This window comes from Sus scrofa, chromosome 5 (assembly GCF_054392235.1).
Source record: "Sus scrofa isolate SSC_HxYL_T2T_F1_AM1 chromosome 5, Sscrofa_HxYL_maternal_Yorkshire_Landrace_v2.0, whole genome shotgun sequence".
Lineage (NCBI taxonomy): Eukaryota > Metazoa > Chordata > Mammalia > Artiodactyla > Suidae > Sus > Sus scrofa.
In genome coordinates, this window is record NC_139387.1 from 74,630,027 (window position 1) to 74,657,897 (window position 27,871).

General features: G+C 40.7%; 1 protein-coding gene across 5 annotated transcripts in view; it reads right to left on the reverse strand.

Moving 5' to 3' along the window:
- Positions 1–27,871, reverse strand: part of KDM5A (lysine demethylase 5A) — an 87,778-nt gene that overhangs the window by 15,063 nt on the left and 44,844 nt on the right. For 4 of the 5 annotated variants that reach the window (XM_021092486.2, XM_084956960.1, XM_084956961.1 and 1 more), the window contains exons 15-25: positions 25,993–26,174; positions 25,284–25,408; positions 24,437–24,587; positions 22,991–23,105; positions 20,507–20,862; positions 16,023–16,161; positions 11,866–12,045; positions 9,996–10,157; positions 6,476–7,027; positions 5,796–5,939; positions 528–687 (exon numbers count right to left, since the gene is read on the reverse strand). In XM_021092486.2, the coding sequence (XP_020948145.1) occupies positions 528–687; positions 5,796–5,939; positions 6,476–7,027; positions 9,996–10,157; positions 11,866–12,045; positions 16,023–16,161; positions 20,507–20,862; positions 22,991–23,105; positions 24,437–24,587; positions 25,284–25,408; positions 25,993–26,174 (2,266 nt within the window). Of the gene's footprint in view, positions 1–527; positions 688–5,795; positions 5,940–6,475; positions 7,028–9,995; positions 10,158–11,865; positions 12,046–16,022; positions 16,162–20,506; positions 22,176–22,990; positions 23,106–24,436; positions 24,588–25,283; positions 25,409–25,992; positions 26,175–27,871 lie in introns of those variants that run through there. The other variant, XR_014803979.1, reaches the window with a different exon arrangement.

The window sequence follows — 27,871 nt, forward strand, 5'->3', positions numbered from 1 at the left end:
AAGGATACCAGAAGATTAAGCATATAACTACCCCACATAAATAAGCTGTTATCTGCCTAATAAACAGACAATAATACGCTGTTCCATAAAATCCTGAACTCTACTATGAAGAAAGTAACACTCCATTTTCTAGAGGTGTGACCTAAAGCATATGACTTATTTTCACTGGAGGGGAAAAAAGTGAATACAATAGAGAAATTATCCACCACGGGAAGAACTTACAAAGATTACGAAAACTAGAATGAATATTCTTAAAAAGCAGCAAGTTCTTCAACCACTGGTAATGAACAAATAGAGGATAAATAACTACTTACCAGGGATCTTATAAAAATAAAACGGGGTTACTGGATGGGACTAGACTGCCTCTAAAGTTCTTCTAATTAGAACTCAATAACTCTATGGGAGTTCTCATTTTACAACAGAAAAACACGCATGCTCAGGTTCTATCACATTTCACGTCCAGAATTTGTGCTTAAACAGATTTCAGGCTTTTCTCCTCCCCACACTGCTCCAAAGGGTAGTGATACCTTGGGAACAAGTCTTCGAAGCAGAAGAGTAAGCATGCTCTGCACAGAAGGAGGGCGCTGTCCACATGTGAGTGACCACCTCCTCAGACTTGATGGGAATCTCTTCATCACAAAAAAGATTGGGTTCCAGACTACTGGAGGACTTCACGCTGGCTGTGTCCTGAAGAAGAAACAAAGGTGCTGAGAATCAGCAACACTTATCCTATGACAAGAATCTAGGCTTTCAGGTTAAAGCTTCTAATATAACACCGTGAAAAAGAAATGACCTTAAAATTAAATATATAGCATTAAATAAGACTGAAAATGTCCACTGGGAGAAAAAAAACAGTAACCATCACAATTTCGAGCCAAAAGGGAAAGAGTAAAACTCAAAAGTAACCCACACAGATAATAAACCTACAAGAAATTATGATGAAGTAATCTACTTTCTACAGTCTAGAGTGCATAAAAACTTCTGGAGCCACAAGTTAAGGAACTTTGACCGTTTAAGAAAAAATAAAATGGACTTAAGAGGGGAGAAAGGTTTAGATCCTAAGGACATCTTTAGGACACAAACTGTTTAATCCTCTCTAAAGGTTTTCAAACCTAGATGCTTACCAGTTGCTCTAACTTGCTAACTGCTCTTGCTTAATGCAATAAAGAACCTGACTGACGATATTCAAGTTACACAATTCTGACCACTCTAATTAGGTCTCAGATGATTCTCCTCTGCAGTTAGTTTCCATAGCCCACATGTATAGCTTTAACACTCATAGTGCAATCAGGAAGACAGAAATCACAGGTATTTCAACAAGGAGAATGTGATAAACTGGTTAAATGTACATCAAAGGCTTGAAAAGGCAAAAACAGAAACAGCAAAGTAGCTGCAAGAAAGAGTCGCTGTCTCTAGGGTTTAAGGTAACAGACAAAAGAATGGAAAAGCTCAGGGAAGGGGCCTGCAGGGCTGGGACCCAGACCTCTGAGGGGAAAGTGCTGGCCTCTTAGTTCTGCTCTATCTAACAGAACACAACGTGGTTGGCCTCCGGGCTGTGAAAAAAACTAGAAATTGGAAACAGCTGCCACGCCAGGGTAAAAAAATCAACACAAAAACCAAACAAAAAACCTAACAACATTGTAGTCCAATGATGACAGGAATGGAGAATAAAACAGGGGAAAGATCAAGTCCCTTTTCACTGCTCAAGCTTTTAATATTCTCTAATGCTCTCTACTGGCAGAAAGGAGGCCTCGGGCAAAGGATAAACGTGTACAGCAGAGTTGGCAAACAGCCCACTTGCTGCCTGTTTTTTGTATGGAGTATGAGCTAAAAACAATTTTTATATTTTTAAAGAATTGTTTAAAAAAAAAGAAGGCGATGTAATAGACATATGTGGCTTGTAAAGCTTAAAATATTTACCACACATTACATATTTACTATATAAAATATATTTACTAAGTAAAATGTTTACTATACATTATACAGACTATTCCTCTGTACACACATTATATACAGTGTAGAGTCCCAGCGCCAGCATCACCAAGCAGAGTATGAAAGCGTAGGAGACAGAGACAGCAGCTGAATGACTAATGCAACACGTGATTGTCTTTGTGGGGTGCATGAAAGCCTACCGTTATCACGAGACTATCCTTAATGAAACAGGACACTTAAAAGATTTCATAAGAAGGTTCTGGAAGGAATTACCATTGTGGTGCAACAGAAACGAATCTGACTAGTATCCTTGGGGATGCAGGTTTCATCCCTGGCCTCCCTCAGTGGTCAGGGATTTGGTGTTGCCATGAGCTGTGATGCAGGCTGCAGAAGTGGCTTGGCTTTGGTGCTGTGATATAGGCAGGCAGCTGCAGCTCTGATTCAACCCCTAGCATGGGAACTTTCAATGTGCCACGGTGAGGCCCTTAAAAAAAAAAAAAAAAGGAGTTCCCGTCGTGGTTCAGTGGTTAACGAATCTGACTAGGAACCATGAGGTTGCAGGTTCCATCCTGGCCTTGCTCAGTGGGTGAAGGATCCGGCGTTGCCGTGAGCTATGGTGTAGGTCACAGACGCGGCTCAGATCCCGAGCTGCTGTGGCTCTGGTGTAGGCCGGCGGCTACAGCTCCTATTCGACCCCTAGCCTGGGAACCTCCATGTGCCACGAGAGCAGCCCAAGAAATGGCCAAAAGATTAAAAAAAAAAAAAAAAAAAAAAAGATGATGATGATTCTGGAAGACAGTGTCACTCGCAGGGAATTTAGGAACAGCAGCTCATATATGTCTTTCCCTCTATTCAAGAATTTAAGTCCTAAAACACAAAAGACAGGAATACTTGAGTGCTCGCCTACTTCAGTCCTCAGATGCTTCATCTCATTGACTAGAACTGTCTTTTCTGACCTTGACTCTACTCATTTCATGAAGCAAACTTTCTGTTAAGCTTTCAAACTAGAAAGGAAAGAGATCAGAAAATAATGATTGAAAGTAATGACAGGTTAAAGAAAAAAATTTTTTAATCTACTTTCTCAGGGAGAAGTGAGAAATGAGGATGTACATTTTGCCTTTAAGCTGTAGCAAACAAGCAGTCCTAGTATTAGCTAACCAACTTAAACATGACATGGGTAGCATTCCCTTTCAGCTGCTCCTGGTCATTCCTTTTTTTTTGTCTTTTGCCTTTTCTGCGACCTACACCACAGCTCACGGCAACGCCGGATCCTTAACCCACTGAGCCAGAGATCGAACCTGCAACCTCATGGTTCCTAGCCGGATTTGTTAACCAGTGAACCATGACGGGAACTCCCTGTTCCTGGTCATTCTATGCAACTTTATAAAGATGGTCATTAACTTCAGGATAACAAGGTGCTTAGAATATTATTTTACTGGCCAACTCAAGTTTCAGCTTTTCTCACATCTTTAATTTTTTTCATGTAATTTTTTTTAAAAAATTTCCTCATTATGAGTTCCCATTGTGGCACAGTGGAAACGAATCCGACTAGGAACCATGAGACTGTGGCTCAAATCCCTGGCCTCACACAGTGGGTTGAGGATCCAGTGTTGCTGCGAGCTGTGGTGTAGGTTGCAGATGCAGTTCAGATCCTGTGATGCTGTGGCTGTGGTGTAGGCCAGGGGCTATAGCTCCAATTAGACCCCTAGCCTGGGAACCTCCATATGCCTTAGGTGCGACCCTAAAAAGACATTTTCCTCATCAGAAATGCAACTCAAAACTACTAGGAGGTACCACTTCACACCTGTTAGAATGGCCATCATTAACAAATCAACAAATAACAAATGCTGGAGGGGGTGTGGAGGAAAGGAGACCGTCCTACACTGTTGGTGGGAATGTAAATTGGTACAACCACTGTGGAAAACAGTACGGAGTACTCAGAAAACTAAATATAGAACTACCACATGACCCAGCAATCCCACTCTTGGGCACATATCCATACAAAACTTTGCAGCACGATTCACAATAGCCAAGACCTGGAAACAACTTAAATGTCCACTGACAGGTGAATGGATTAAGAAAATGTGGTATATATACACAATGGAATATTACTCAGCCATTAAAAAGAACAGAATAATGCCATTTGCAGCAACCTGGATGGAACCAGAGACTCTCATACTAAGTGAAGTCAGAAAGAGAAAGACAAATACCATATGGTATCACATATCTGGAATATAATATATGGCACAAGAGAACCTTTCCACAGAAAAATAACTCATGGATTTGGAGAACAGACTTGTGGCGGCTGGAGGGAGGAGTGGGATAGACTGGGAGTTGGGGGTTAACAGATGCAAACTACGGCATTTGGAGTGGATAAGCAATGAGATCCTGCTGTATGGCACAGGGTATACCTAGTCACACAGATAGATATAGATATATCTAGGTATATCTATATAGCATCCATATATCTAGTCACTTGTGATGGAACATGATGGTGGATAATGTGAGAAAAAGAATGTGTGTATATATGTGAGACTGGGTCACTTTGCTGTATAGTAGAAATTGACAGAACACTATAAACCAATTATTATGGAAAAAATAAAAATCATTAAATAAATAAATAATACAAATTTCCTCATTAAAATATCCCTGGATCCATTTTTATCCTGAGAAAAATATTTCCAAGCAGATAATTTAAAAGCATCTATGCTGGATGGCTAAACATATAAAGTATGTTCTAATGCTAATGGTATTCATGTGCTAAGCATGAGCTCACGTACCTGACACACATGCTGAAAAGACAAGAGGAAAAGACAGTTCATGGGTAGGGAAAAGAATGCACCCTAGTTTTTTCATACATCAGAGAGTACAAACACGTTGGTTACAAGCAGAAATGCTAAACATTAGCTCAACAAGTAATACAATCAGATGAATAAATTAACTGTAAGCTGGCAGAGTCTTTGCCAAGATCATGATGTTATTACCAGACCAAAGACAAAGGTCTTAGGCCTGATACAAAACAACAATAATAGGCTAACAGGATCCAACCCAAAACCTTGCCAAAACCTTCCCTTCATCCTAAGTGTGGTGTCATTTTCAGAACAATCCTGTTTGCAAACATACTGTTCTATGACTATAATTCTACAAATTTAAATCATGGGCCCAAGTATACTCCATCTGTGAGTATGACATTCTGCCTAGTACCATCCAGATGAGAGATCAGAGAAAAAGACTCAAAACACAGCTAGAATGGGATTCTTAAAACATAACCATACAGACAGACCTCAACAACGCAAAGGAGGAGTTCACATCCATGGCTCAGTAGTAATGAACCTGACTAGTATCCATGAGAGTGCAGGTTCGATCCCTGGCCTCACTCAGTAGGTTAAGGATATGGCATTGCCCTGAGCTGTGGTGTAGGTCGCAGACTTGGCCTGGATCCCATGTTGCTGTGGCTGTGGTGTAGGCCAGCAGCTGAAGCTCTGATTGATCCCTAGCCTGGGAACTTCTATACACCACAGGTGTGGCCCTAAAAAAAAAAAAAAAAAAAAAAAAAAAAAAAGCCCAAAGGAAAAAACACTGGGATCAGCCATAAATGTAAAATTTTTCTAGCTCCTCCAAGCCATAAGTGGTTACAAGGTGAGTAAAATACAGATTTTTAAAAATTCTATCTCTTATAAAATACTGTTTCATCTATCTATTTTTGGAGCATTGAAAAAAATGCCATCACCATAAACTCAGGACAGATAGATGGCTAGCAAAATTTTCTTTTCCACTTTCAGGCCTCACACATCATATTCAATAGCTTTTCTAACAAACTCAGCGACCCAGCATGTATCCGCACAGCCTGTCCATGTGATTACCTTCATGTCATAGCCGTAGGTCTCCCGAATGTCCTCATCAGAGTCTGTCTCCTCATCATCATAGTCCACCGTTTGCCGAGGGGAAGAAGATACACTGCTCACCGCCCGGTTGAAAGCAGACTGCTGGAAGCTAGGTAAGTGTCCCTAAACAACAAGCACCCCACGATGAACAGACAGACACTAAACAAACATGGTAATTAATATACGCTTAAGACCTCCCAAATGTAACAAATATGCACAGTGGCTAACACAGTCCAACAGTTAGTACAGGATAAACAACGAAGTCCTACTGTAGAGCACAGGGAACCCTATTCAATATCCTGAGACAGACCCTAATGGAAAAGAATATAAAAGAGAAGCTATGTATAACTGTACAGCAGAAATTAACACAACCCTCTAAATCAACTATACTTCAATTAAAGAAAAAAAACCAGTATAGATCAAATTATTTGACAATAATGCCAAATGATATTTGCAGGTAAGATTTCATTCAAACAACCTAGGTATATACCCAAAGAAAATCCTATAGGCACACATAGAAAGAAGACATTATGTGTAACGTAGCTGCACATAACTTACTGTAATAATCCTAATCAACTGCTAACACAGATTCGCTTTACTATTTACATGCTGACAAACGCCAGGCCACGAAAGAGAAAAAGAGAAAATTTTACACTTGCCTGTAAGTCTGGATTAGCAGCAGCTTTCTGGAGCTCTGCACTGATGATCTTTTCAGTTTTTTCTCGAGCTGCCTGCTCCACCATCCGCTGGCTCAGCACGGACAGTTTGGCCAGGGCAGAGGAGAGTTCGTCTGTGGCGAGGGCTTGCCGGGCCCTATCCTGCCAACTCATCGCACGTTCCGTCAGACACTGAAGAGCTTCTCCCTCAGGCAGCCGCACAGGCAGCTTCTGAAGGGATACCAGGAGGGACAGAATAGTCTCCAGCCTTGGCCGTCGAGATCGCATACAAAGAGGGCACAGGAACTTTACTTCTTTAGCCTGCCAGCTAGACCCTTTCTTCTGGGAACTTGACTTAGGAAGAGGAACACAGCTGTTATGAAACCAGTCTTTGCAGAGCTCACACTGGAGCATAAACCCACTTGCTGTCTTACGGCAAATGCAGAACTTGACTTCTTCTATGCGGTCCACCATTGTCATCTTGGCTAGGTTGGCTGCTCTGAGGGAATGCATGGCTTCAATCTCTTTTTGCTCCCGTTCTTTGAAAACTGCCACCTGTGTACAACAAATATTTAATTGAAGGGAGTCACTGCAAAATACTCCAAAAACACCAAATCTTCAAGGCTGAGGGATCATCTTCACATTGCAGCCTCGTGGTAACAAAGCACTGTCCGTTTAAAATTAAAAAAAAAAACAAAAAACAAAAATCATATCATAAAATTTGGGGCAGCCTGACAGTTTTCTGTGCAAACATACCTCATCTGTAAAATAATCAAGGTGCTACCCTATGTGACAATTTACATTAGTAGAGTATTTTGAATTCTTCCGTAGGGTATAGCAGAAAGACAGCATGCCTTGAAATCAAGCTGCCTTGGTATGAAGCCTGCCTCTTTAACCTGTTTTAGACTATTGATCTGGGGTACAAGTTCTCTGAATCTCAGTTTTCTGGAAAATGAGACTACTACTTGCTTTGTTTTGCTGTTTTAAGGATTAAATGATAACACATGAACATGCCCAAACTGGTGCCTGGTGCAGAGTAAACATTCAATAAATATTAAGTCCCATCCACATGTAATTCATTCTCTGGGGGAAAGTTCAATACAAATCAATTTTTATTTCTTTCTAGGACTTTGCAACTTATGTAGAAGAAGAAATAACAAAGCCTGATAACTAATTATAACAAGGCTTTATGCAAGTCATTTCAAAAAGATATATAAAAACAAAATTTAATTATCATGAATATTATCTGGGTATTTTCTTTTTAAACTCATAAACTTTGAGAAATAATTTCCAGTGTTATTTGTCCAGCAAGACTAACTTATTAGGCAGGCTCTCTAACAAGAAATTTTTTTTTTTTTTTTAAGGGCCGCACCCACAGCATATGGAGGTTCCCATTCCAGGGGTCAAATTGGAGCTGTAGCTGCTGGCCTACACCACAGCTCATGGCAACGCTGGATCCTTAACCCACAGAGCAAGGCCAGGGATCAAACCTGTGTCCTCGTGCATGCTAGTCAGATTCGTTTCCACTGAGCCATGACGCGAACTCCAAGAAATTATTTCCATTGCCTCAAAATATTATCACTGGTAGGCAGAAATATCCATGTGAAGTCACTCAGTTATGCCATTCCCTACTATCACATACTGTTCAAACTCTTCATTTTCTACTTCCTCAGGCTCCTAGTAATCTTTTTTTTTTTTTTTTTTTTTTGCCTTTTTCGGGCCAAACCCGAGGCATATGGAGGTTCCCAGGCTAAGGGTCTAATTGTAACTACAGCCTCCGGCCTATGCCACAGCCACAGCAACACCAGATCTGAGCCATGTCTGCGACCTACACAATAACTCACGGCAACACCAGATCCTTAACCCACTGAGCGAGGCCAGGGATCAAACCCGTGTCCCTCATGGATGCTAGTTGGGTTCATTAACCACTGAGCCATGACGGGAACTCCAGGATCCTAGTAATCTTAACACATTCCTCCTACTTGCCAATAAACTCATAATCCTAGTTAAGTACGAAAGTTTTATTGAGCACTCGCCGTATACTGAATGCTCCTAAGAGAGAGCAACAATTTTATTTATTTTTATATTTTTAAAATTTGGCCATGACTGTGCATGTGGAAGTCCCCAAGCCAGGGACAGAACCTAAGCCACAGCAGTGACAACTCTGAGTCCTTAACTGCTAGGCCGCCAGCGTCCAAGAGGGGAGTTATTTTAAATAGCACCTTGTATCAGTTTGTTGGTACAATTTCTTTGAAAAGCACAATAGCATTAAGCATCACAAAATGCTATTAAATCCTAGCCCAGGAGTGCCTGTTCTGGCTCAGTGGGTTAAGGTCCCAACGTTGTTTCTCTGAAGATGTGGGTTCAATCCTTGGCCTCACTCAATGGGTTAAGGGTTAAGGATCCAGTGTTGCTGCGAGCTGCAGCCCAGGTTGCAGATGTGGCTCAGATCTGGCACCGCTGTGGCATAGGCCTCAGATGCAGCTCCAATTCGACCCTTAGAGCCTGGGAACTTCCATATGCCACAGCTACGGCATAAAAAGAAGAAAAAAAAAAAAAAAAAAAACAAAAAAAAAACCCTAGCCCAGTAATCCCATTCGTAGGAGTCAAGAGTATGAAAATAATTTGAAAAAAAGAAAAAACTATATAAAGAAGTTCACTTTAGGGAGCTCCTGTTGTGGCTCAGCAGGTTAAGAATCTGATTTGTATCTCATGGATACTAATCAGATGCCAGTTCGATCCCTGGCCTCGCTCAATGGGTTAAGGATCCCACACTGCTGTAGCTGTGGTGTAGGCTGGCAGCTGCAGCTTATTCAACCCCTGGCCTGGGACCTTCCATGTGCTGCAGGTGCAGCCATAAAAAAGCAAAAAAAAAACAACCAGAAGTTCACTTTGTTATTATCCATAATAGCAAACACCTAATAACAACAGGTGGTCAATATCAGAAAAGTGTTCAGAAAATTACGGACAATTTGAAAGAATATTAGACAGCTATTAGAACAATAAAAAATGACATTTCCTTGCAGCAAGTTAGGGATCCAGCGCTGCCAAAGCTGTGGTACAGGTCGAAGCTATGGCACAGGTTATAAGTGTGGCATGGGACGGGTTCGATCCCTGACCTGGGACCTTCCAACATGTTGAGGACTCAGCCAAACAAAAAATAAAGAAGAGAGATATGAGAAAGACAATTTCAGAGAGAAAAAGAGTAAACATTTTATATACTTGGATTCCAAATATTAAAAAAGATATTAGGGAGTTCCCTTGTGATACAGTGGGTTAAGTACCTGGCATTGTCACTGCAATGGCTCAGTCTCGATCCCTGGCCCAGAAACTTCTCCATACTATGGGGGTGGCCAAAAAAAAAAAAAAAAAAAAAAACATGTGAACTCTGTATTACCATAAAGCCAAAGATAAAACATACAGAAATAAAAATAGTTAAGAACATAAAAAACAGTGAAGTCTCCTAGTCTCTTCACAGAATTTTGTATTCATCAAATTCAAGATGTACTACATAATGTCTTACCACTGTGGCTGCATCTCTGGTTTCCTCCAATCCCTCCTCCAGATCACTCAGAGGCTCAAGGTCTAGATCCTTTTCTTTTTCCTTTTCTATTAGTTCCTTCACTTTTTTCCTTCTATTTTTTCCACTCCCATAAATACCAATGTCAGTCCGGGGACTAAGCACCTACAAAAATAAAACCAAATACTTAACTCTGGTTTTTTAAAGTTTTTTAAACTGAAAATAATAAAAGGAACCATTTATTTATTTATTTTGTCTTTTCTAGGGCTGTTCCCGCAGCATATGGAGGTTCCCAGGCTAGGGGTCTCATCAGAGCTGTAGCCACCAGCCTACGCCACAGCCACAGCACAGGGATCCGAGCCCCATCTGCGAACTATCCCACAGCCCACGGCAACACCGGATCCTTAACCCACTGTGCAAGGCCAGGGATTGAACCTGCAACCTCATGGTTCCTAGTCAGATTCGTTAACCACTGAGCCACAACGGGAATTCCAAAAGGAACCATTTATTGATCACTTACCATGCCCTAGACATTTTCTTACAAACCTCATACGCATTATCTATTTCAAACCTCAAAACGACCCTCTGAAGTAAGTAGTACTATCTACACTTTACAAATGAGGGAAACAGTTCAGAAAGGCAACAACTTACCCACAGACACCGGATTAGCACCAGGAAGCCAGCCCTCAAACATGAAACAATCTTATTTCAAAGCCCATTCTCTTAACCACTATGTTCAATATTAAAAGTGTGAGTATTTAAATGTGTACTTCTGGAGTTCCCTGCTGTGGCGCAATGGGATTGGCAGCATCTTGGGAGCGCTGGGAGTACTGGGATGTAGGTTCAATCTCTGGTCCAGCACAGTGGGTTAAGGATCCAGCATTGTCAAGAACAAGGCTTGGATCTGATCCCTGGCCCAAGAACTCCATATGCTGCAAAGGGGCCAAAAACAAAAAAGAGGAAAAAAAAAAAAAGTGTGCTTCTCACTATCCACAACAGCCAAGACATGAAAACAACCTTAATGTCTATTGACAGATGAATGAACAAAGGAGATGTGGTACATATACAACAGAACATTTACTCAGCCATAAGAAAGAACGAAATGATATTCTTCGTAGCAACACAGACAGACCTGGAGTTTACCATACCAAGTAAGTCAGAAAGACAAATACCATATGATATCACCTATATGTGGAATCTAAAAAACAATACAAATGAACTTAATTACAAAACAGAAACAGGAAGTGCCCCTGTGGTGCAACGGGTTAAGGATCTGGTGTTGCCACAGCTGTGGTGTGGGTTCAATTCCTGGCCTGGGAACTTCCACATGATCCAAAAAGAAAAGAAAAAACAAACAAACAAACAAACAAACAGAAAGAGACTCACAGACGTAGAAAATAAAATTTACCAAAGGGAAAAGGTGGGATAAATTACGAGTTTGGGATTAGCAGATACAGACTACTTTATATAAAACAGCACAGTCCTACTGTATAACACAAGAAGATATACTCAATATCTGTAATAAGCTATAATGGAAAAGAATCTGAAAAATTATACATACAAAATGATCACTTTGCTATATACCAAAAACTAACACAACACTACAAATCAACTATACTTCAATTTAAAAATAATTTTTTTTTTTTAGTTCAATGTTCTGAGAGAGAGAGAAGACCTCGGCTGACTTCTTTTTCTGGACACAGTATAAGATGAACTGCAAGTAAATTTGCCTAAGGCTTCAAATTTCTAGTCAACATCTGACTTTACCCAACAGGAATCACTTATATAGCCATGACCAGATAAACTGAAAACAACCCTCATCTCAGGTATTAAATCATCAACTTCTGATGAGCGCGCTGAAGTGCATATACACCTGTAACAACGTATGGCTGGAATTCTTCTTCAGAAAGGTCCTCCCAGTCCGTTCTCTCCAGGCCCGTGCTGCTGCTACTTGTGACTCCACTTGGGGCAAGGCATCAAGTCGCACAGGGATGGGGCGGCCTTTAGCCGATAAGCTCTCCAGCTGTTCCAAGTAAGCATAATTGCTGCCACTCTGAAAAACAAAAGCACACCTTCAAACAATTTGCCATTTCTTATGAAGTTTGGCAATATATTGTTCGTAGACCTTACAAGGAGTCTAGTGTTAATTTTTTTTTGCTTTTGTTTTAGGGCCGAACCTGCAGCATATGGAAGTTCCCAGGCTAAAGGTCGAATCAGAGCTACAGCTGCCAGCCACAGCCATGCCAGATCCAAGTCGCATCCATGACCTACACCACAGCTCATGGCAGTGCCAGATACTTAACCCACTGCATCAAATCTGCATCCTGATGAACACTAGTTGGGTTGGTAACCTGCTGAGCCACAACGGGAACTCCCTGGTGTTAATTTATTATTTTTTTACTTTTTGTTAATTTTTTAAATTAAATATTCTTTAAACCTAATTGTATCTCTTGAATTAATAGACCTTCCAACATTCTTTTAAAAAGTTTGTATAAATCAATGTTGTCAAAGAATTTTGTTTTGTTAATTATTGAGGGCCCCAGTAAGATGTAAGAATTGGTTCAAAGGACAATCTAAAAACAAACAAATAGGAGTTCCCACTGTGCCACAACAGGATTGGCAGAGTCTTGGGAGCGCTGGGATACAGGTTCCATCCCCGGCTCAAGAGATGGGTTAAGGATCCAACATTGCTGCAGCTTGGATCTGATCCCTGGGCCAGAAACTCCACATGCTGTGGGGTGGCCGAAAAAGAAAAATATATAAATACATACATACATATATAAATAAAATAGAAACAAATACATACAAATGCAATTAGGAATGAGGAAAGGAATTTGCTAGTAGATGGAAACAGTTGTTTAATATCATAAAGGTCAATCATCTTTTCTATAGTGTGGAAATCATCTGTTTCTTATAAATTTAATTGCTTTTCTATGGACAGGTTCATTTATACCACTATCATTTCAAAATAATTGACTGAATTGTAAAATAGCTTAGTCAAAGAAAGGCTAAGGCACGCACTCCTAGAATCAAATAATCCTGAATGGTTTGCGAGAAACAATCACTATCACATTGAGAGGACATCCAGTAATCTCTTGCCTATTTCAAAGTCTTTCACAATTTTCCCAACTGCTACAAAGCAGTATTTTAAATCTGATAAGTACCTCCATTCTATGTTTTATAAACACAGATGAGAATAGGTATTTTCAGAGTGCCCATTGTGGTTCAGTGGGTTAAGAACCCGACAGTGTTTGTGAGGATGTGGGTTTGTTCCCTGGCCTCAGTGCGTTAAGGATCCAGTGTTGCTGTGTGCTGTGGTGTAGGTCATAGATGTGCTTGAATCTGGCATTGCTGTGGCTGTGGCACAGGCCAGCAGCTACAGCTCCAATTTGACCCTTAGCCTAGGAACTTCCATATGCCACAGGTATGGCCCTAAAAAGACAAAAATAAAATATAAGTTACACTGAAACAGAAAGACATGAAACGCAAGTGAATTTTTAAAAAGAATAATGAGAAGGTTCTGGCCATAAGAGATATCACAATGATATCATTAAATCACTATGGTACTAGGATAAAAACATACAGAGGAGAAAAATTGGAAGAGAAAATAAAGCTCAGACACAGACAGGCCCAAGAAATTACTGTGTTTACTACTACTCCCTTTTGTGGCCAGCTACAACCGTCTGACTACAGAATACCTTCTGGAAAGGCCCAGACATAACCCACTCACAAACTATAAACCCTAGAGAGTCTGCCCGTCAGCAGAAGCAGTCCACTTCCTCAAAGCCTACCAGTCACACCTCCCACTGAAGGGAAGAGTCTGGTGGAGGAGCAGTCCTTCAAAATTACGAAGGAAAAATACAACAGCTACCTCTACTTGCCAACTTAGTGCTTCAATCATAAACAGCCAACTAAGGATTGTCAGTCCTCTGAGGACAACCAATTACCTGAAACAGGAAAAAAATGAAAGAAATAGAGGAGCTGCTCTTACGAAAACAGATAGTTTAAAAAAAAGAAAGAAAAGAAAAAACAGAACAGAGAGTAGCAACTAGGCAGGCCCCAGAAAAAGTCAACTGAAAATAAAGTGAAAAAGAAGTCATTAGAACTTGACACCTTAAATATTCTTCCTACTAGGAGAGTTGGTGTCCTCTTTCTTTGCATAGAGTCCGCAATAAAGAATATTTATACTCTATACTGTATACGCTGCTTAATGATTTTTATAATTCAGAAGTATGTATTCAAGCATACTTTCATCTCTAACACTTACTTCATTGTTTTGTATTACAGATGTATAAATATGTCTCTCCAACTAGAGAATATGCAATTTTGAAGTCCAAGGTTCCATCTACACCCTTCCCTTACATTTCTGCTCCCAAACAATCAGAACAGTACCAAGGGTATTGCGGTGTTCAGTAAATATTGATATTGTTTACTTTTTCTGTCATTCATTTATAAAATTTTAAAAAACTCAAGTAAGAGCTCCCGTCATGGCAGAGTGGAAACGAATCCAACTAGGAAATATGAGGTTGCAGGTTCGATCCCTGGCCTTGCTCAGTGGCTTAAGGATCCAGTGTTGCCGTGAGCTGTGGTGTAGGTCGCTGACGTGGCTTAGATCCTGAGTAGCTGTGTGGCTGTGGTGTAGGCTGGCAGCTATAGCTCCGATTCAACCCCTAGCCTGGGAACCTCCATATGCCGTGTGAGGGGTCCTAAAAAGCAAAAAATAAAAATAAAACAAAATAAAAAAATAAAAAATTGAAATGTAGTTAATTTACAACATTGTGTTAATTTCTGCTACACAGCAAAGTGACTCAGTTTTATATATATATGTTTTATATATATATACATGCATTCTTTGTTTTAATATTCCTTTCCATTATGGTTTATCATAGGAAACTGAACATAGCTGCCTGTGCTTACAGTAGGATCTTGTTGTCTATCCAATCTATACATAACGGCTGACATCTGGTAACCCCCAACTCTTTCCCCCTTGGCAAGCACAAGTCTCTTCTCTACGTCTGTGAGTCAGATTCCTTTTGGTAGATAGGTTCATTTGTGCCATATTTTAGATTCACATATAAATGATATCATATGGTATTTGTATTTTTCTTTCTGCCTTACTTCACTGAGTACAATAATTTCTAGTTGCAACCATATTGCTGCAAATTCTGCCACTTATTTTATTTTATTTTATTTTATTTTTGTCTTTTGTTGTTGTTGTTGTTGCTATCTCTTGGGCCGCTTCCGCGGCATATGGAGGTTCCCAGGCTAGGGGTTGAATTGGAGCTGTAGCCACCGGCCTACGCCAGAGCCACAGCAACTCGGGATCCGAGCCGCGTCTGCAACCTACACCACAGCTCACGGCAACGCCGGATCGTTAACCCACTGAGCAAGGGCAGGAACCGAACCCGCAACCTCATGGTTCCTAGTCGGATTCGTTAACCACTGCGCCACGACGGGAACTCCCTGCCACTTATTTTAAAAGTGACGATGGGATACTGGGGGGGATGGGGAGAGATAAATTAGGAGTTTGGTATTAACACATGCACACATATACTACACATAAAATAGGTAAATGACAAGGACCTACTATATAGCACAAGGAACTATACCCAATATCTTGTAATAACCTATAATGGAAAAGAATCTGAAAAATATACATATATAACTGACTCACTTTACTGTATACTTGAAACTAATATAACACTACATTAATTGTGTATCAATTAAGAAAATAATTGATATACATGGTAAAAGAGTCAAAGAGCAGACCAGAAAATAAAATTCCTACTGCTAGGCATTAAACAAATGGTTAATTCTGTCATTCTTTTTATAGCAGGGAGTCTGCAGAAACAAGTAATATTTAAATAGGTAATATATATTTTGAAGTAAAAATCAGATGAAAGAACAAGTGGATTTTAAGTACAAAATTATTTTAGTATGGTTATTCTATTCTAAAGAATTAAAGGCTTAAACAGTTCATCTGTGAGACAGCATTACCTGAATGGTAGGACAATTCAAAAGGCTCTTTACCTGAATAGCTTCCACTTTAGTTGTCCATTCTCGAGCCTTTTGTAAGGCTTCTTTCAGGGATAACACATTGGGTAGAAAGGCTGGAATGTTCTTGGCTTCATTCACAATGCTTTCTAAACTTGCCACGCTGTGCCGTGGTCTTAAAAAACACAAAAATAGGGTGGATGCATGAGAAATAGTCAAACTACTACCAACACTTAAATAACATTTTAGAATGTGTAGAGAACTGTCATATACATGAATTCACTTAATTCTTAACATAATCTCACAAGGGAAACAAAAGAGCTATTATCATTATTTCCATTTTATAGGTAAGAAAAGTGTAACTCAAAGATCAATTATTTTCTCCAAAGTCATTTAATGTAGTAAATGGCAGACACAAAACACTGACTTAAAATGAACCTCAGATCCTATGCTCTTTTCACTACACTAAATCACTTCTACTTTAGTTTTCCACATCTAAACTTGTCAGAGATGCATGTTCAGCAGTGAAGTAGAAGGCAGTAGTCTAGAAATCCCATAAAGGTGACCAAGTGCATTTATTTCAACTATATTTATTAACACCTAGTTAAAAACAAAGGTGAATAAAACAGGCCTTGTCCTCAACTAATCAAAACACAAGGTAAGAATTACACTTGTGCTGGGAACTAAGAACAAATTACTACAGGCTCACTACTGTGAGAAGCAGTGATTCATCCTGCCTGGAAGAGCTGAGAAGGGTGTTTGAACTGCACCTTAAGAAGTGTAATTTGGTCAAGGAGTTCCCATCATGGCTCAGTGGTTAACGAATCCGACTAAGAACGATGAGGTTGCGGGTTCGACCCCTGGCCTTGCTCAGTGGGTTAAGGATCCGGCGTTGCTGTGAGCTGTGGTGTAGGTTGCAGACGCGGCTTGGATCCCGTGTTGCTGTGTCTGTGGCATAGGCCGGTGGCTACAGCTCCAATTCAACCTCTAGCCTGGAAACCTCCATATGCCGCGGACGGCCCAAGAAACGGCAAAAAGACAAAAAAAAAAAAAAAAGAAGTGTAATTTGGTCAAGTAAAAGGGTTAAAGGAAAAAACAACAAAAATATAATGAACAAAGACATGGATAAAAATGTAAAAATAAGTTGAAAATCCAGTTTAAGATGGGGGATGGTGAGAATGGGCAGTAAGGTGGGTAAAAGCAAGAAATAGGGGAATTTGGTAGGAAAGAAAGACTCAGACTAAGAGGTCTTGGGAGCCATAAATTTGCTATATAAGCAAGGGGAAGCTAATGAGGATGAAACAGTTTCAGCCCCCCATCAATCCTACTAGGTGCTAGGCCCCAAGCTAAACCTGAGAGATGACTAATGCACAAGACTGCTTCATGAAACTTTTTAATCTAGGGGCAGTGATTATTAAGAGTTATGATACACTGTAAGCACAATGATAAAGCAAAGTAGATGCTATCAGAATACAGATAGAGTAAAGGGACTTGACTGACTTGGCAGTGAAGGAAGGCTTCCCAGAAGTGATCTCTAAGCTTGCTCATCCTTTCTAAATAGGATCTGGTCAGGAAAGCTGGGACCAGAATCAGGTCAGGGGTGGTAGAGGTGCACCACAGGGAATGGGCAGAGGGGAAGAGTATTCCGCAGGAGAATAAAACAAACACATGCAGGAGTTCTCATTGTGGCACAGCAGAAACGAATCTGACTAGTATCCAGGAGGATGCAGGTTCGATCCTTGGCCTCGATCAGTGGGTTGGGGATCCATCGTTGCTGTGGCTGTGGTGTAAGCCAGCAGCTGTAGCTCTGATTCGACCCCTAGCCTGGGACCTTCCATATGCCACATGTGCAGTCCTGAAAAGAAAACAAAAACAAAAACTAAAACAACCCAAAAACATGTGCAAAGCAGAGACAAGAAAGAACACGGCATGTCTGAAGAACCGGGGCAGGGGTTGGGGGGTGAATCTCTATACTTGGAATACAGAATATAGGATATAGGAGGAAGAATGGCAAGGAGTGAGGCCAGATATTTAGCAAGGGGCTAGATTTCAGATGGCCATGTAAGTCAGGTTAAGGAAGCCTGACCTTCATCCCAAGGGGAAGGGAAAACAGTGAAGGGCTAAGGGGGTCAAGTAGTCACTTTAGTTTCAGTGTGGAGGATGGATTACAGAGGGGTGAGGTCACAGACAGAACTTGTTACTGTGGTCTCAGCCAGCTGTAACAACAGATCAAGTTGAAAGAATAGAAGTGAAAAACAGTGAGGAAATATAATCAGCATGACTCGGTGGTTTCCCGAGTCTGAGGGCAAGGAAATGGAAGGGAGAGGTCAAAGTTAATTTCCAAAGCTCTGGCTTGTTCAAATGAGAGAAAGAGGGTATAATTAAACGAAAAAGGAACACAAGAAGAGAGCAAGGGAAGGGCTAATGAGGTTAATTTTGAAGATGGGGAATTTGAGGCACGGAGGGGACATCCTATGGAATCATCTGACAGGCAAGTGGTATCTATGAAAACAAAAAAAAAAAACCAAAAAAAAAAAACCTATGCCATAGATGAGAATGTCAAGTTAATCAGTATAGAGCCAGTAATCAGAGACAAGAAATTAGATGAAATTTCCAAGGAGGTGCACAATGAGAAGAGAAGTAGTCCAGGCCAGGATCTTGAGGAAAGCCATTCCTAACAAGGCAGAGAGAGACAAAGGCAAAGGAGGAGATCCAGAAAGGAATGCTCAGTCGTTAACCATCTTAAGGATACGTTTCAGAAAGATAAGTGACTGGAGCTAGAAAAGGGAGGATTCAACGTCCCACTATCCCTACCAACTCCACGGCTCCTCTATTCCTTACTGATCTTGTTTTCCTAATGACACTGACTACCTGAAGTTCATTCACTCATCCACTCAGTCACCTATTTCTCCCCACTGTGTTGGCCCTATTTTGGAGCAGGAAGCTTCTGCATCTTTTCCCCACTGCCTGCTCAGCACTTAGAAACAGTGCCTGGCATGGAGTGGGTTCTCCATAAATACCCACTGAGTTGCAAAGATCAAAGGAAAATATAAGCATTCTAAAACTAGGTCAGTGATAATGGCGTTGAAGGAGACATGTCAAAGACATTCTGGTGTAGCATCACCAAAATTGGTTAAATGTAGGAAAATGGGAAAAAGAAAGTTTCTAAATATTACTACCAATAGAATTTCATTCAGTAGACTGCTGTCAATTGCATCAAGTTTACCAATTCATAGTTTTGCATTCCAAAGTTATTTAACTTTTCCCATTTAATATGCTCCCATCTCCTGGAAGTGTCATAAATCTGAAGGCAGAGTAATCTGAATGCTTCAGGTAGAAAAACTATAAATTTCATTATGTATTCTCCATGGCATCTGGAGAGCAAAATACCCAGCACACATGGAGCCTTTCCTTGACTGAACAGAGCTTTGCTGATTAAATCATCTAAGGCTTTTCTATCACGTGCATCCAAAATAAGTGACTGCAAAGTAATTTAGTACATGCAGAGTTTGGAATGAAGTGGGAAAGGCATTAAACTCGAGCTCCGTTATTTAATAATGATGTGATCTCTGTAAGCATCCCCATTTCCTCATCCTCACAAAAGAAATTATATAAATACTGATCTTAGGTGCTGAAGGGAAACACTTTTTTTTTTTTTTTGGTCTTTCTGACTTTTCTAGGGCTGCTCCCATGGCATATGGAGGTTCCCAGGCTAGGGTTTCTAATCAGAGTTGTAGCCGCCAGCCTATGCCAGAGCCACAGCAACACGGGATCCGAGCCGCGTCTTCGACCTACACCACAGCTCACGGCAATGCCGGATCCTTAACCCACTGAGCAAGGCCAGGGATTGAACCCACAAACTCATGGTTCCTAGTCGGATTCATTAACCACTGTGCCACAACGGGAAGTCTGGGAAACACTTTCATCAAGAGCAGTACAGAAAGTGATGGACGCTTTAATCTCATAAATCCAACAGGTATCCAACAGGTATCAGTCTCCCACCTGATTCTCATTTCGCTCTACTTTCCTGCAGGAATCTCCCACTTCACTTCTGTCACCTGAGCACAGCCTACATGGTCCTCAAGCTTAGCTTAGGATATTTCTCCCACCTCCCCTTCCACTTCAAACCAACTCATTCTTCAAGGTTCTGGACAGGTTCTCCAGCTTCTCTTCTGATCCTCCAAGCTCATTATGATCCTCCTCCTTCAAGTCCCTCCTGCCTTCTTCTGGTCCTCTCAGTTAACATACTGTAACAGAGCTTTATACTTCTTAGCTCCTCACTATGGTATCAGTGATGGAAGGGCTCTAAACAAAATATACTTTGTATCCCTTAGTTCAGTAGCCAACACCTACTCTGCACATAGTGTGCACGCATTTGAAACAGTCTATATGCAGACCCACTGATAACTGAGTCAGAAAAGGCATAAAACATTTAACATTTAATTAGATTCTTATGTTCCTCCCTCCATTCTACTCTCTGACCTAGTTATTAAAGAGGCAAGTCACCAATATGTGTTCACCTTGCCTGTAGGCAGACCTTAGCCTTTTCTTCCCACCGCTCAGAGACTGTAAGGAGCTCCTGAAGTTCAGCCATAGCTTTCTCCACAGCATGGTGGGGGGCCAGCCCCACCCCAGAGTCTATCAATTTCTTCATGACATCCAAAGTGACTTGCTGAGGATCTGATAGGGTCAGTCTTACTTCATCCAACCATCGAGCCTGCTGTAGCTCTTGCTTCAATCGGGCTAATTCTGGGAGCTCCACATAGAGACTAGAGCCCATATCTATCAACATCTGGAGTTTAGATGAATCTGGGGTTTCGTCCATCATAGCCTCTTGAGCACGCTCATGAAACTCTTCCACATCATCCAGCAGATTCTGAAAAGATCAAAAGAATAAAAATAAAAAAAAAAGATACAAAATGAATATGGAATATATATAGTTCAGGCAAACTACCAAATACTAGACCATGTAATAATCTCACCATCACAGCACAAAACTAATACGATAAAGGTGTATCTGTTTCTCTGATTATTTATATACCTCTACATTTAAATATGATTAATTCACTCAAAAATATTTAATGACTGCTGACTTAGACGCAAGCATTATTTTAGGCACCCAGCATTAAACAGAAAATACCAAGTTCTTATCTTCAAGGATACACATTTTAATATAAACAGCCAGACACTGAAGACATGAAAAAAAGTTTGTTAGTTTTAAGTGCTATGAAAATTAAAAAGGGCAATACAATACCAACAGGGACAGGGGGCACATGACTCTGCAATGATGGTCACAAAAGACAGGTGAACCCAAACCATTTTAAAATGAGGAGGTCGAGGTGGGAACGATATGAAGATATGCAGGAAAAGCAGTTCTGCAGGGCAAATAACCATTGCAAAAGGTTTTTAAAAAGGAATGAGCTTGTGGAGCTCCCGTCGTGGCGCAGTGGTTAACGAATCCGACTAGGAACCATGAGGTCGCGGGTTCAGTCCCTGCCCTTGCTCAGTGGGTTAAGGATCCGGCGTTGCCGTGAGCTGTGGTATAGATTGCAGACGCAGCTCGGATCCCACGTTGCTGTGGCTCTGGCGTAGGCCGGTGGCTACAGCTCCGATTCGACCCCTAGCCTGGGAACCTCCATATGCTGCGGGAGCGGCCCAAGAAATAGCAACAACAACAAAAAAAGTAAAAAGGAATGAGCTTGTGTCTCACTCCAAAGCAGACAATGGGGAGCAAAGTGGATGATGGAGAAACATAGTTAAGGAATATGTAGCGATCGCATTATGAGTGCCTTGCAGGTTAATTACAAGTTTGGATTTCATTCTAATGGCTTTGGGGAACCACCGGAGAATTTTAACACAGGGAAGTGGTATGATTTGATTTCTACTTCACATAATCACTCTAGCTACCTAATAAAAACTAAACTTCCAGGGACCAGAGGAGAAGAAGGGAGACCAGGTAAGAAGCTGCTGTAGATTCCAGTAGTTTAGAGCAAAGTTTAAACAATGGAGATGATGACTAATGGTTCACTTTGGGATTCATTTTGTAGATAATAGCAGCACTTGTTTAGAGACTGAATGTGGTGTATAGAGGAAATAAAGGAATCACTGATTTTGATTCATTAAAAGGCTTTTAAGATGTCTTTTGGTCTTCCAATGGGAAGTGTAGAGCATGCAGCTGAATGTTCAAATCTGCAGAAAAGAAGAGAGGCAGTCAGAACTGGGAATCAGCTGAAGACAGGCGACACCTAATGTCACCAGACAAAGAAGATAATGTCAGGACCTAGAGTAAAGAAAGGGCCAGGACTAATATACTACAAACTTAGAAGCCAAGCCCAGGAGCAAACAAATAGCTTCCCTAAAGAGAAGGAAATGTGAACTATGAACCTAAGAAAACCAGAGAGTGTGGGGTCAGATGTTCAGAAGGAAAGCATGGTCAACTACAAAATGCTCTTATGACATGGTATAAGACCACGTCACTGATAACAGATTGCACAGTTGATAACCTTGATAAAAATCATTTTAGACACCCAGCCACGGCCAAATCACAAAAACACACCACAAGCCATCAAATGATTACTAAGCAGATTCATATATTTGATAGATACTTTTGAGATTTTACATATTCATTAAACCATGAGGGAGGGCCCTGGTAATTTCAGAGTTCTGCATTTTTAGAAGTTCATGAGCTAATGACTCACTGAAACATTCAGATTCCTTTAATTTTTTGCATTTCAATTACATTTTGTTAAATGGGAGTTCTGGCCTAAAATTAAAATAGGAAAAAATATTTCTAAACTAGCCTTAATTCCAGAATTTTAAAGGGGGAATTAAAGACTAAGAATGAAAGATTCTAACTGCCCACTAATAAACCTTAAATAGCAGCAGTTATTTGAGAAAAGAAACAAACAGAACAAAACACTAATCTAGACACACTGTTCTGTTTACCCAAGACAGTTGCCCATACCACAGAGGATATTCCCCCCCAAAAGAATGCAATACTCCACCTTTACTTGTCGCGCTTGGCTGATGACACATGGAAGACTAAAAAGTTGTTGGACAAAGGCCTTCAACTCTTCCACTGTCAGTTTGGTCCGAGTCCTCCCACTATCTGGGCTCTGCCTGATGTGAAATAATATTGAGACATAAGTAAGAAAAACTCACAGTCATTCTGATATCAAAGGGGCTTCTAGTCTCTTTAGAATTCTATCCCAAGAAATCCCAGAATACTAGTGTTTGAGGGATTTCACTGCAACGGTGATCACTTCCAAATTAGGTTGTTACAGCTCTTTAGTTTATGACTCAAAGATTCAACTCTCCAAGTTCCAGTTCTTCCAATCTTAAACAAGTATTAAACATTTCAAACAGTCAGTTAATTCCTCACAGGAAAATGTTAAGTTCACTGATAAAACTAAATCCTCTACCTCAAGAACTTAAGATGTAGAACAAGGGCCTTTAACATGCTTTAGGAGACAATAAATACTCTGAAACTGATTCAAAATTATGTGAGTATATGCATTTTTCTAAGAAAAGGGTCTCTAAGCTTTCACCAGATTCTCCAAGGGGGCCAGTGACCCAATGACAGGTGAAGATTCAATGACCACTGTCACTAATAAAAGTTCTTTGATAAAATAGAAGATTAAAAAAATTTATAAAGTTATTCTAAAAACCTACTGTGAACTGCTATAGAAAAAGCCATTCAGATACAGGAAGAGTTCTGGAACGACTATGAAAACAACACCACAGAAAACTGAACACATACGAATGACAAAATCAAGGGCACCTACTTCCATGCTCAACAGCCTCCCCTGCATCCATCAAAGTTACTTTTTGCTGCCACCTGCCTTCAGCCCGTAGCACCATTTACTTACAAATATGTATTACACACCTGTGTGCCAGGCATTGTTTAAAGCGTATGAAACAGAGCAATGAGAAAAAGGATACCAATCTCCAGCATTCTATTCCAGCATAACTTCTAGTGGGGGTGGGAAAGGAAGGAGGAGACAGACAACAAATAAGTAAATTTGTCTATCAGGAGGTGATAGGCCTAGGAGAAAAACAAAGCAGGAAAGAAGAATAAAAAGACTGCAATTGGATAGAGGGCTATCAGAGAACGCCTCTCCAAGAAGGTGAGGTCTAAAAGAGACCTGAGAGCAGCGAGGGAATAAGCCACCTGGATATCAGGGAAGAGAACTCCAAGCAGAGCTGAGAGCAAGGGCAAAGGCCCTAAGCAGGGGTACACTGGTGTGTCTGAAGAACACATGGGAGAGGGTGCAGAGTAGAGCAAGAAAGGAGAGGAGGAGAGGGAGGATTAGGGTATTACTAGGGGAGGGAGAAACATGGCCTCAAAGTTAGTGCAGGGCCTCACACAGGCTGGTAAGATTCTGCCTTACTCTGGTGAAAACAAAACAAAACAGAGAACCACAGAAAACTTCAACTCTTCTCGGTCTCACCTGTGTTTCTGCTTTTTGCTCAGAAGTAGCTGAGCCACAGAAGCACAGGTCTCAGCCTCTTTTACAGCATCCCGGAGCTGTCGGAAGAGATCATTCTCTGGATACTTCCTGTCCTCAGCATCTTCCAGCATTACTCGTAACTCAATCAAATCTGTGAAAACAAATAAAAAGCCATAAACTATGATCACAGAAAATAAAGTCATTCGCCAACCAATCAGCATAAACACGCCACAGCTGTGAAAATCTTACCGCTACAATAAAAGCCATGGCCAGGTGCCTGTTCCTACGGCTTACAATTTCTCTAGCCTTTAATGCGAGCCTCTGGTAACAATGGCTCCCCAAATACATGAAGCATCTACTGCAAGTTAGCTATCTGTCCCATTTTACATCAATGTTTTCACTTAAAAGATGATTCTCTGGAGTTCCCGTCGTGTCTCAGTGGTTAACGAATCCGACTAGGAACCACGAGGTTGCGGGTTCGATCCCTGACCTTGCTCAGTGGGTTAAGGATCCAGCGTTGCTGTGAGGTGTGGTAGAGGTTGCAGATGCAGCTCGAATCCCGCGTTGCTGTGGCTGTGGCGTAGGCCGGTAGTTGCAGCTCTGATTTGACCCCTATCCTGGGAACCTCCATATGCTGCACCTGCGATCCAAGAAATGGCAAAAGAGACCAAAAAAAAAATGATTCTCAAATAGGAAATTAAATCTATAGTCAACCAATCTACCAGTCTCATATCTCATATGAGGCCTAGTATTATTTTCCTTAATGAAGAAAAAAAACACATAAAACAAGGCCGCTTTCAAAGTGACAACCATTTCAGGGTATTCTTAAAAAAGGAAGAAACTTAACCTTTCTTGTGGTTGAAGCTGGCAGATAATGCTTCTGTCACACGACTGACCCAAGTGTCATAGGACTGTGCCCGGACTTTCACACCATATAGCAGAGAAGGGAGGTCCTCTAATGGATATCGATATCTAAAACACACACACATGAAAATAAAAAATAAAGACTCCCCAGAACCAACAACTTGAAAATAAATTTTAAATACAACCAGCTTAAGGGAAGGACAATGGATGGGGGAATGGGGTCTTGGCACACATAAGAGAAACTCTGGAGCTTCTGCTGCGGTGCAACAGGATAGGCAGCAGCTTGGGAGCACTGGGATGCTGGTTCAGTCCGCTGCCTGGCACAATGGATCTGGCATTGCCGTGGCTTAGTTTGTAGCCACGGCTTGGATCTGATCCCTGGCCCAGGAGCTCCATGTATGGTGGGTTGGCCAAGAACAAAAAATACACACACACACAAAAAGAGACTATCTAAGAAGCCCAAAGAGTTTTAACGCGGGGAGAGTTAGGGTACATGTGAAATCAACTGAAAAAGAAACTAATTTTAGTTGCCATGTTTAGGGTCAACTTTAACAGGCTGGTCCTCAAGCAGGGAGAACAAAAGACAAGAGGCTACCAGTCCAAACACAGGGAAGGGCATTACAAAGAACAATATTAACATTAATGTTAAAAGAAGGTAACAGAAGTTTTACAAGAAACTTCTGGATGGATACCTAAGACATTTCTTCTGCATGGGGCAGGGGCACAGATCAGTTGGATGGTAGAGACACACGAGCCGCTCAGGATTACAGGAACACGTGAGAGCAGAGAGAAAGCAAGTGGTTCTGCACGCTGAACACTGTCGCTCATCATCGGGAACAAGCTCAAACACTTCTTCTTCTGACATCAGGACACCCTGGAAGGCAATTTACGTCACTAGATCAAGTCCTTCCAGTCTTTCAAGCATCAGAGAACTTAGGTCATTAGATGTCTTTCTATTTTGACTTTTTGTTTTTCCTTGTTTTTGGCCGAGTCCGCAGCATGTGGAAGTTCCAGGGCCAGGAACAGAACCTGTGTCACAGAAGCAACCCAAGTTGCTACAGTGACAACACTGTATCCGTAACCTGATGTGCCACCATGGAAGTCCTACTCTGACTTCAGATCCAAACATGGGTGTGTACGTATAATGACATATCACTAGTAGTCTCTAAAAACAATACTTTTTTTTTTTTTAATGAGCAAGACTAAAACTAGGTGTCTAAAAATGCACATGTGATTAATGAAACTATTTTTAAAATGCAGGAAATGATTACTACAAAGGTTAAAAATCATTTTTTGAGGGGCGTGAAGGACACTCTTATTGGAAGGTACTTTTATGATGGCTGATAAAAGTTCCTTTTTTCCTGCACAGGAAGCCAATATTATTTTATTTGATAGTATTATTTCTCTAATATGTTTCACCCTAACCTTTTATTTTTTTAAATTTTTTATACAATTTTAAAGGTTATATTCTATTTACAGTTATTACAAAACATTGGCTAGCTGGTAGTTCTACTTCTTGACGATACTGTGATGACAAGTTTACCGCATAATTCATGAGGCTCTACCTTGTTGTATGCGGTTTTGTCTTCTATTTAAAATAAGAAAAAGAGAGTTCCCACTGTGGTGCAGTGGAAACAAATCCAACTAGTAACCATGAGGTTGCGGGTCTGAACCCTGGCCTCGCTTACTGGGTTAAAGATCCCGCTTTGCCGTGGCTGTAGTAGGCCAGTAGCTGTAGCTCCAATCAGACCCTTAGCCTAGGAACCTCCATATGCCACAGGTGGCCCTAAAAAGCAAAAAATTCAATTAAAATTTAAAAAGATAAATCAAAACAAAACATTCCTGTCCCCAGAGACAATATACCCTTGAACCATGTATTTAATAATCTATAATCTGAAAATAACACTGATATATACAAACAAATGCAAGGAAAAAAGTATAAAATTACTTAACCTATGCAAATCAAAATATAACCTACTTCAACAAGGCATCACAAAGAAAGTAAATCTAATTCATATGCCACTTTAAGAAAATAAGGGCATTGTTCCCGTTGTGGCGCAGCAGAAACAAATCTGACTAGTATCTATGAGGATGTGGGTGTGATCGCTGGCCTCATTCAGTGGGTTAAGAGATCCAGTGTTGCTGTGGCGTAGGCTGGCAGCTGTAGTTCCAATATGACTCCTAGCCTGGGAACTGCAATATGCCCCAGGTGCAGCCCTAAAAAGCAAAACAAAACAAAAAACCAACATTACTATTTTATAATAATAATATTTAGTTTACATCATTTCTAAAATGTACAGAGGGGGTTTCCCTGGTGGTTCAGTAGATTAAGGATCCAGTGTTGTCACTGCTGTGGCTCAGGTTTAACCCCTGGCCCAAGAACTTCTGCATGCTCGGGGGCAACCAAATAAATAGTTTAGCTATTAACTATTAGCACAGTTTTATACTTTGGTTTACAGATTTCCTTTTATCATTTACATCAATAAGAAGAGTAGCAAAATTGGATCAGTTTTACTTTTCAGATCCAAATCACTGTATTTTTCCTTAGCTTAAGACTATTATTCTCTTAAG